The following is a 10196-nucleotide window of genomic DNA, read 5'->3' on the forward strand; positions in this document are numbered from 1 at the left end:
ACCTAGTCTGGACGATTTTTATCTCCCCGTAACTCCCTCTATCTCCGCGTATTCCATCTATCTCGCCGTATCTCGCCGCATTTGCCTCTATCTGTCTGCCCGTACTCGAGTATCTGCCTGCCCGTACGTATCTACTCGAGTACCCGTGACCCGTGAGTGAGAGAGATTTTGAAAACCAACAAGAAATCACGACTCACACAGTGATTTGGGCTCGGCAGCTTGTCAGGAGCCCTCCAGCCGAAGCTGGGGCCGGTCCCGTAGCCGAGTGCTGAGAGAAGCCCGCGTCGATGAGTTCGACGCGGTCGGGAGGCCTTGCGGAGAGAGACCAGCGAGTTGGCGATCGCTGTACTTCTCTCTTCCCGCGCGCGCGCGTGTGTGTGTGTGTGTGTGTGTGTGTGTGTGTGAGTGTGTGTGTGTGTGTGTGTGTGTGTGTGTGTGTGTGTGTGTGTGTGTGTGTGTGTGTGTGTGTGTGTGTGTGTGTGTGTGTGTGTGTGTGTGTGTGTGTGTGTGTGTGTGTGTGTGTGTGTGTGTGTGTGTGTGTGTGTGTGTGTGTGTGTGTGTGTGTGTGTGTGTGTGTGTGTGTGTGTGTGATTTTTAAAGACCAACAAGAAATCACGAGTGTGTGTGTGTGTGAGAGATTTTTAGAAGCCACTCTCTTGTGTGTGTGTGTGTGTGTTCGTGTGTGTGTGTGTGTTCGTGTGTGTGTCTCTCTCTCTCTCTCTCTCTCTCTCTCTCTCTCTCTCTGTGTGTGTGTGTGTGTGTGTGTGTGTGTGTGTGTGTGTGTGTGTGTGTGTGTGTGTGTGTGTGAGATTTTTAGCAATACCAAACAACTCTAACACTCACACGTAATTTGGGGCCTGGAGCCCTGTTCACGCGCGCGCGAGACGTGCAGACAGGGTTGCCAGGTGAGAGCGAATGGCGCGGTTCACGCCTCGCACAACAGAGAGAGAGACGCGCTCTGCATGGAACCTGGTTTGTGGAGCTCCCACACCTTACCTAGAGAGCACGGCATTCGGGGCCATGATGTCGGTTCCCCACCGGACTTTTTTCGTAGTGGAGAGAATTAAGGAACCTTTCTGCTGTAACCGACACTGACATCGCTCTCCTCTATTCAGACCAGATGGTGAGCCTTAACTGTAAATTACCGTCGGAAAGCTGTCAGAACGGCTGTCAGAACGCTGTCAGAACACTGTCAGAACGCTGTCAGAACGCTGTCAGAACGCTGTCAGAACACTTTTGTGGGTAGGGTACTGTCAGAACGTTGCCAGCACGCGAAAGCGGGCCAAGTGTGAACATCTGCAAGATCGGCTGAAGAGCAGTCAGCTCGAGGCAGTCGCTCCGGTCAGGCAAGTCCAAGCTGAAGTCGTCACTCGCTGTTGCTGTTGTTTTGCAGTGAAAGGGTGTTTCGTTTGCCAGCGGCGGTGGGCGAGAAGCCGCCGCCGAACGTCTCGTGGAGCAGCAGGTTGAAGTTGTTGCGCTTGACAAAGATCGCGTCGTGGTAGAAACCGCGATGCGCCTTGACGTAGCCGTGGCCGGTCTTGTGGTCGAAGGGTTGGCCGGGCTGCCCGCGCGCCTTGCAGCCCATGTTTAGGCGGCGGGCCTTTTCTTCGGTGTTGCCGAAGGCGTAGGAGTGGCCAACGGAGGCGGGCGTGCCGCCACTCGAGGCGTTGCCAACGCCCGGCGAGGAGGTCTTGAGGAGGGGCGTCCAGAGCTTGATTTCATTCACGTCATCGCATCCTCCCGGTCCCGCATGGGGTTCCGCGAGGTCGACCTTGTACCCCTCGTTGTACTGCCGGGTGAGCTCTGGTTTCTCCTTGTCGCCGTGCACGACCGGCGCGTTGGCCGGGGCGCGCATCGCGTCCGCCCAGGCGGCGAGGACGCCGTCGTGGGGCCGCCGGTGGTGGGCCTTGTTGTAAAGGTAGTCGCCGAAGAAATCGACTGGCATGCCCCGCTCGAGCGCGACCCGAAGGGTGGGAAGCGCCGCGGAGAGCCAAAGGCCGAGCTTTCGCTGGAGCTCGTCTTGGAGGGTGTCGGAGGAGAGGGCGGTGGCGTACGTACCGTCGACACGGACATCGAAGGCCTTGCCGGCGAAAGGCGTTGAGGCGGAGACGAAGCGCGCGGCTTCGCGGTTGTTGACGGCGCTGTCTCCGAGGGACGGGTTGTTCTTGACGTGCACATCCCGCGCCTTGACGAGCTCCTGGTGCGCGTACCAGTCCTTGTGATTCTTGATGGCAGCGAGCGCCCGCGGCCGCGGGTACGTGGATTTGCAAGTGCCATTGAGAATCGCGTCGGTAGCTGGAAGGGACTCGGGCTCGGGGAGCGGGACGCTCTTGGGGTAGAACTCAGTCAGGTAGCCGCCGCGGACGGTGTAGTACTTGTTTTTGTCGCGGGCGGCGCGCTTCTCGCACACCTCCTTCCAGTCCGAGAGGGCGGACTCGTAGGTGGCGATAGCTGCGGCGATGGCGGGGTACTTGGACGCACCTCCCTCGTCGTGGGCGAAGTCGGGGTTGTGGGCGACGAGGGTGCGCCAGTTCTTGAGGAGCGACATGGACAAGTCGCTGTCGGCGCGCGAGAAGGCGGTGTCGATGTTGCACCCGCCCATCTCGGTCGGCAGCTGCGCCTGGAGCCACGCGAGGTCGCGGAGCGCCTGGGGCGAGGCGTCGGCGCGAGCAATGCTCTCAAAGGACTTGCGGATGCGGTTGTGCGCAAACTCGTTGTTTTGTGTGTGTGTGTGTGTGTGTGTTCGTGTGTGTGTTCGTGTGTGTGTGTGTGTGTGTGTGTGTGTGTGTGTGTGTGTGTGTGTGTGTGTGTGTGTGTGTGTGTGTGTGTGTGTGTGTGTGTGTGTGTGTGTGTGTGTGTGTGTGTGGTGGGGGCCGGGGGAAGCGTGTGTGTGTGTGTGACACACACCGCGGGGGAAGCAATGGGGAGTCCGGCCCTATCCAAAAAATCCAGCCGCTGCCCGCGCGCTTTGCCGCTGTGAGCAGAGCGCAGCGCGCCGTGTACAGGCGACAGGAGCGCGCTCCCGCACACCGTTTTGATTTCCCGGTACGTTCGTACGTCAGCTGTCAGCCGAGAGAGAGGCAGTGGCGTCCTCCGCCCGCAAGCGCGCCCGCACCGGCGGCGGCGAGGAGGGCGAGGAGCCCGTGCCGGTCGCGGATGGCTTCGAGGCGCCCATCTTTGGCGCGCGCGTCGTCGGACAGGTCACCACGCTGGCGCTCGAGGGCGAGGACGGCCCTCTATCGCTCGGTGAGGTTGGCGCCGCGAGCGATCACGCGGGCGCCTGGTACGTCTCGACGAAGGACTCGCTGCTGCACGTCTCGGCGGCCGGGCGCGTGCGCCGCGTGGCAGCCTTGCCGGCAAGTGGAGTCAACAGCATCGCAATCAGCCCAGACGGGAGCGCTGTGTTTGTGGCGGACTGGAGCAACGACGAGATCCGGCGGGTTGAGGTGGCGACTGGCGCGGTGGCCACGCTCGCTGGAGGCGGCGAGGCTGGCGACGCGGATGGCGTCGGTGAAGCAGCGCAGTTCGACTGCCTAACCGGCGTCGCCCTCGGCCCAGACAGGAGCGCGGTGTTTGTGGCGGACTTCGGCAACCACAAGATCCGGCGGGTTGAGGTGGCGACTGGCGCGGTGACGACGATCGCTGGCAGCGGCGACGAGGGAGACGCGGATGGCGTGGGCGACGCGGCGGAGTTCTGCGGCCCACTTGGCCTCGCCATCAGCCCAGACGGCGGCGCGCTGTTTGTGGCGGACTTCACCGGCCACAAGATCCGGCGGGTGGAAGTGGCGACGGGCTCTGTGACAACGATCGCGGGCAGCGGCACCAGCGGCGACGCCGTGGCGTGGGCGAAGCGTCGGAGTTCTTCTACCCACGTGGCATCGCCATCAGCCCCGACGGGGGCGCGCTGTTTGTGGCAGACTTCGAGAACCACAAGATCCGGCGGGTGGAGGTGGCGACTGGAGAGGTGACGACGATCGCGGGCAGCGGCACCAGTGGCAGCGTCGATGGCGTGGGCGACGCGGCGGAGCTCAACGGACCAGACGCAGTCGCCATCAGCCCAGACGGCAGCACGCTGTTGGTTGCCTCGGACGGTGGCCTCCGCCAGGTCTGCGTGGCGGCGCCTCCTCCGCCTCCCTCCTTTTCCCCGAACGTCGTTCCGCCCTCCACCTTCTCCGCCGACATGGCCAACACGTGGGGCGACGCCTCCCTCCCGCAGGGCATGGTCACCTTCCTGGTCGGCGACGACAAGGAGCGCATCGAGCACGTGAGCAAGTGCAACCTCTGCGCCCGGTCCCCGGTCTTTCGGACCATGTTTGGCATCGGCATGAAGGAGCGCGACGCCGCCGAGGTCACGGTGGCCCACACCGACCTCGCCAGCTTCACCGCCCTCGTCCGCTACCTCCTCACCGACCAGTTCGACCTCGGCGAGGCGGAGGGCGGCAGGGCGCAGCGCGCGCTCGACCTGCGGGAGCTGGCGCAGATGTACCGGGTGCCGCGCCTCGAGCTGCTATGCGCGCAAGCGCTGCAGGAGAGCGTCGCGCCGGCGACCGCCGTGCCGCTGCTCGAGGCGGCGCACACGATGGGCGACGGGCGCCCGCTCCTCGCGCAGTGCCGCCGCTACGTGGCCGACCACGCCGCCGAGGTGCGGGCGAGCGGCGGCGTGGAGCAGCTGCGCGACTTTGGCGTGGCCAAGGGGCTGCTCGGCGACGCGCTCGACCAGGTGGCGGAGCTGAAGGGGACGGTGGCGGCGCGCGACGCGGAGCTCGAGAAGGTCCGGGCGGTGAGTGAGTGACCCGTTCGGATTTCGGGTTCGGCCCAGCGCACAGACGATCTCGCTCACATGGTATTTTGCAATATATGTGTACGAAGGTCGTACCTACGTCGCGCGTGCTGTGTTCGGAGCTGAGCGTCCAGTAAGGACTGTTGAGTGTTGTACGGTTGTGGGCGCCCCCGGGCCCACGTGCGGACGTGGTCGCCACCGAGTCTCGAGCCGGTGAGGCAGCAGCATGCTAAAACAAGCACGTGGTTGGTTTTTTGACGCGCTCGCGCAAGCAAGCAAGTAGCAAGGCGCCGCTGAAGAAAGGGACGGTGACGGCGCGCGACCCTTAGTTTGGACTGTTCGCGGAAATGGACAAAAGAAATCTGCCTATCTGGACTTGTGTCCCGGGAGGCACGCCGGCGGAAGGGCTCGTCTTCGCGGGGCGGGGTGCGCACTGCGCGCCGCGAGGATGAGGAGCCTGAGCCAGGGCGCAGGGGAGGGTTGGGAGGGGGGGGCGAGGCCGGAGGAGTATGACGGCCTCTTCGACGGCCCATAAGGGGCCGTTGTCTGCTGTGCCTTTTGTGGTGCTAGTCCGTGCCAGTCTGCTGTGAGAGGGGCTTGTGTATTCGTAGAATTCGTATAGTGCGGTTTGGGCCCGCGTCAAAGGATTCCACCGGCCCAGTTATCGGTTGTGCGGCCGTCGCCGCGGCTCGCCTCTGCCGCGGCGGCTGCTGCGCGCACGCGGCGGCGCCGCTCTCTCGCGAGACGGCTGGCGACGCGGCTCGCGGCCGACGTACGCTGCGCTCGTCCGACCACCCGCGGCATGGCGTGCGCGGCGCTGCGCACCGCTCTGCGAGCGCTTCTGCGCTGCTGTCACACTGCACTGTCTCTCTCTGGTGCTGCTGCTGGTGGTGATGTTGCTGCTGCTGGTGCATATGCTGCTGCTGGCGCGGCGCGGCTCTGCGACTCGGCTCGAGACGCGCGTCGGGAGCATCTGACACGGTGGCGTCGGGCAGGTTGCGCCTCTCTCCGGTGCTGCTGGTGCTGGTGGTGCTGGTGCTGCTGGTGCTGATGCTGCTGCTGGTGCGGCGCGGCTCTCCGACTCGACTCGAGGCGCGCGTCGCGGCAATCTGACGCGGCGGGCGGCGTCGCGGGCGGCAGCGATCGCGGCTCGACGGTGGAGGCGGAGGGTGGTGGCTGTGGTGGATCTTTGAGTTTATTTCATGATGGACTACAAGCTGCTGCTGCTGCTGCTCCGCTGCTGCTGATTGTGGCTACGATTTCTCCGATCACCCCGCCCGCCCGATCCGCCCCGCCCGCCCGCCTCTCCCCGCTTGCCCGCCCGCCCGCCCGCCCGCCCGCCCGACCACCCATTCCCATCACCATCTCACATACCTTCATATAGGCGCTCGAGACTTCCTCTCGCTGCCTACTCGCTGCCTCGAGGGAGGAGGGGAAGATGTCGAGCGGGCGCCACTGCGCTAGCACGGCCGGAGGCCCCTCCCCGAAAGGCAAGTATTAGCCACATGAAACCGAGACCCCTCCCCACCGCCCCGACCCCCCCACCCCCTTGCTCCCCCCCCCCTCGGGAGGGCCGAACTGAGGCGCCCGTGGGGACCCCACAATTCCCTTCCCCCCTCGGAGGGGGCCGGACGGAGGCGTACCCCGTGGGCCCCGCTCTTTCCCTCGCATAGCGGCCACTCTTCGGGTCGAGCGACCCGGGGGATGCCCCGCGCGCCTGACCCAGGCGCGAAAAACGAATCTGCGAGGCGAGGCCGCTCACGCGGCCCGATGGGGAGGAACGGGGCGAGCCCCCTCCAACCCACCCGCGCTAGGTCTCGGGCAGCGGCCGCCAGAAAACACGCCTCCGTGGCTCGGGTTACACCAATCCTCGCTACCCAACGCGGCCAAAGGAAATCCACCTCGAGAACCTCGCGAGAAAAGAAATCTGAGTTGAAATCGTGACCACCCAAGACTGCTTTCAGACGCTTACGCCAATTTCCGCTCAACCTGCGCAAATCGTGACCCCCAGAACTCGCGGACCCGAGGAGTCTGGAGCTTCAGCTGGCGAATCATGCCGCTCTCGGCACAGAAGCAGCGCGAGCGCCGCGCCGCGCAGCGCGCTGCCGAGGCTCAGGACGCGGCTCGCGGGCAGCGCAACCGCCCGGCGCCGAGCCGGTGCTAGGCCGCCTCCGCTGCGCCTGCTTCCTTGCGCGCCGCTGGACGTCGGCCGAGAAGACCGCTTCCCTCTGGGGACCCGACTCCGCGAAGATCGCGCGCGCGTCGTGAATGGCGGCGCGCGCGCGATCTCCGTTCCCGGGCACGCCGGTCGCAGTGGCATGGGGTCCCAGGCTCAAAAGCGCTCCCGTCAACAGCGAGCGAGCGCCGCCGCTGCTCCTCCTCCCGCCGCCGCTCCGCTCGCCGAGACAAACTCGGTGCCGCCGTTCTCGCCGCCGCCGCCGCCGCCGCCGCCGCCGCCGCCTCGCGCCTCGCCTCCGTCACCGCCGCCCTCCATCTCGCAGCGGCGCGTCCCTCTGATATGGCGCGGGCGCCTCGCTCACCGGCGCCTCGCCGCCGCCCCCCCCCCTTCTCGCGCCGCTCCGCTCGTGGCCGCCGCCTCCCCTGTCAATCCCGCCGCCTCCCCTGTCATCCCGCCGCCCGCACCACCGCCGCCACCGCCTGCGCCTCGCGCCTCGCCGCCGCCGCCACCGACCGCCCCCTCCCCTGCGCCGCTGAGCGCGGTGCAGGGGGTGAGCCCCCGCTGCGCAGCCTCACCGCAGTGCACTGCGCTCTCCGCGCCCCTGACGATTAGTGAGGAGGTGGTGTTGCACAGCATGGAGCTCGGCGAGCGTTTAGCGAGCCCCTCAGCTAGAGTGAAAATGCTCCCGCGCGAGTATGTTTGCCGCAGGCTGGCCAGATCGGACGCGTGGAGGGAGTCTAGGATGGGGAGAGAGGGAGGGGTAGAGGATTGGTTGGTGAGCAGTCTGTCTGTGTCTAGGTAGTAGGTTAGAGAGCAAGAGGGATAGAGGGAAGGAAGAAGGGAGGGAGGGGCGTTTCGTTCTAAATTGATGAGAGGACTAGCACTTCACCGCCCGCACACTGCCGCCCATCCCTCCAAACGGGCTTCTTGGGTGGAAAGAGATGCCACCGGCGGCTTTTCCGGTTACTCAAAACGGTCTGGTTCCTGGACGCTGCCTCCGGGACGCCCCCCCCCCCCCCGGGGGGGGCAGACGCCTCGTTCTACGGCTCATGCCGCCGTCGCCGCCCAGCCGAGCCGCCGCTGCCAGCCCGCCGCCAGCCGGCAGCGCCTCACAAAGCCCCCGTCCCTCGTCGGCCGAGGCGCCTCAAATCCGCGCCAAGCCAGCCGCGCCGCCGCCTCTCGTGGCCGCAAAGTCGGCGATCGACGTCTTCCGAAAGCTGCGTGGCTTCGTGCGCCGCACCTCGTCCGAGCGCGTCAGCCCTCCCGACTCCGAGCTCGACGAGGGTTCCTCCACCTCTTTCAACGAGCTCTCGGCAGAGCGCACGTGGGAGAGACTATCGCGAGCGCCTGCGCCGAACCTCGCCCCTCCCGACGCCCTTCCGGTGGACCTGGGCGTGGGCAACGGGACGGAGTGGACACGCATCGGCGGCGGCGACTACGTCACCACCTGCACGCACCGCGCCACGCGCCGCAACGCCTGCGTCAAGGCGACTCGCGATGCGGCCGCCGCGGGCCGAGAGGCGCAGCTTTTGAGCAAGGTACGCTCCCCCGCGGTGCCCGAGCTGCTGGGCAGCGCGACCTTCGGTTCGTGGCACTACCACGCCGTCGCCCTGGCCCCGGATCACCTCCCGTGGCTCGACGGCGACTGGATCCCGAGGATCGCGCGCGCGGCGCTCGACGACGCCACGTCATCCGAGGAGGACGAGGAGAGCCTCGGCTGCGCGCGCTCGTGGCTGGGGCTCGACCCCGCGGTGCGGAGGGAGGACGTCGCGGCGCTGCTCTCCCCCCCTCTCACCGCGGCGCAGCGAGCGGTGATCTTGCGATGACATCTGTACCTTTTGATCTTTTGTGTGATGCGCACATGCGCTCTCCTATACTTATCTCATATGACATATCTGCGCTGTCGCGCCGTGGGTAAATAAATAAATAAATAAAACGGACACCTCTCTACTGTGAGATGGGTAAAAAGGAACAGGTCCCCCCCGCCCTTGCGATCTTTGTGCAGGGGTTCTTTGTGGGTGTGGTCGGCGCGCCGTGGGAAGGTGGGTAAGGTAAGGTAAGGTAAACTTCTCCACACACACACGAGGTGGTGGGGCAAGGGGGGAAGGTGGGTCAGTCTGGGTGTATGTCGCCTAACTTTATGTCTCGTCCCGGCGACCCGGCGGCGGCTGGCGTGGCACTCTTTTGTTGATCTCACATAAGCAGACACACCGCTGAGCGCTGTCAAGCGCTTCGGCTACGGCTTGACACCGTTGTTGTCTCCGTGGCCTGTCGCTGTCCCTCGCCCTGCTCCCCTCTCCTCTCGCCGTCCCCGCGACCGCACGCTGGCTCTCCCGACAAGCTCACAAATAGAGCCTCCTACGTACGAGCCGCCTCCCGCGCGCTCTCTCCCGCCCCTGCCGCCCCCGCCCCGACCGCCTTTCTCAAGAAGAGCATCTGCCGCTGCTTGTTTGTCCGGTCCGGCGGCCGGTTCTGCAGGTAGCAAATCTCATAGCCAAGCCGGTCGTACAGCCGCCGCGCGCCAAAGTTTTGCCGGTCGACCTTGATGTACAGCCGGTCAAAGCCCAGCTCCACCGCCGTGCGCTCCGCCTCCTCCACCAGCGCCCGGCCAAGGCCGAGCCGCCGCGCGCCAACCCTGACGGCGACGTTGGCAATATAAGGGTACATCGGCTGCTCGGCAGCTGCAGCCGCCGCCGCCGCCGCTGCCGTCGCCTCCGCCGCCACTGTCGCCGCCTCCGCCCCCGCAATCGCCTCCCCCGCCGGCTCCGCCGGCTCCGCCGCCGCGGCGCGGCCCTCTGGCGGCGGCGGGAGGAGGCCCAGCTCAGCAAAGCCGAGGAGGCCGTCGTCCACGCCCTCAAAGAAGCGGCCAGCCTCGGCCGCGTCGCGGAGGCCGACAATGAGGGCATGCGGCTCGCCGCTCGCGAGGAGCGCCCGCCTCGACGCCGCCCACTCGTCGATCGCCCTCTCCCTCGCCTGGCGCTTCCAGCCGGGTACGGGCAGCAGCGGCAGCGGCAACGCGGTGAACTCGTCGACGCACAGGCTGGCGGCCAGCCGGACGTGCGACGGAGCGGCCGGCTGTATGTGCCAGGACAGAGGCGCCACGCATGAGAGGAGGCTGAGCATCAGCAAGAGGCTGTGGCGTGCGAGACCGACTCCCGACACCGAACTACCGCTCCCACCCAAACGACTGGGTTCCGGCTCCTTAGCGAGATAGGTGGTCTGCGCACATACCGCGTT

The 10196-nt window shown here is 66.0% G+C and overlaps 2 protein-coding genes across 2 annotated transcripts; one reads left to right on the forward strand and one right to left on the reverse strand.

The window, feature by feature from the left end:
• Window positions 1–8008: 8008 nt before the first annotated feature.
• Window positions 8009–8785, forward strand: EMIHUDRAFT_120628 (hypothetical protein; the record flags this gene model as incomplete). Its single annotated transcript, XM_005762512.1, has 1 exon — window positions 8009–8785. The coding sequence occupies one exon, from the start codon at window positions 8009–8011 to the stop codon at window positions 8783–8785; it is 777 nt and encodes a 258-aa protein (XP_005762569.1).
• Window positions 8786–9135: 350 nt separating this feature from the next.
• Window positions 9136–10082, reverse strand: EMIHUDRAFT_459872 (hypothetical protein; the record flags this gene model as incomplete). The annotated part of the gene is made up of 2 exons (XM_005762513.1): window positions 9136–9629; window positions 9810–10082. The coding sequence occupies 2 exons, from the start codon at window positions 10080–10082 to the stop codon at window positions 9318–9320; spliced, it is 585 nt and encodes a 194-aa protein (XP_005762570.1). The 3' UTR covers window positions 9136–9317.
• Between the last annotated feature and the right edge of the window lie 114 nt (window positions 10083–10196).

Source organism: Emiliania huxleyi, assembly GCF_000372725.1.
Source record: "Emiliania huxleyi CCMP1516 unplaced genomic scaffold EMIHUscaffold_674, whole genome shotgun sequence".
In the NCBI taxonomy this organism is placed as follows: domain Eukaryota; phylum Haptophyta; order Isochrysidales; family Noelaerhabdaceae; genus Emiliania; species Emiliania huxleyi.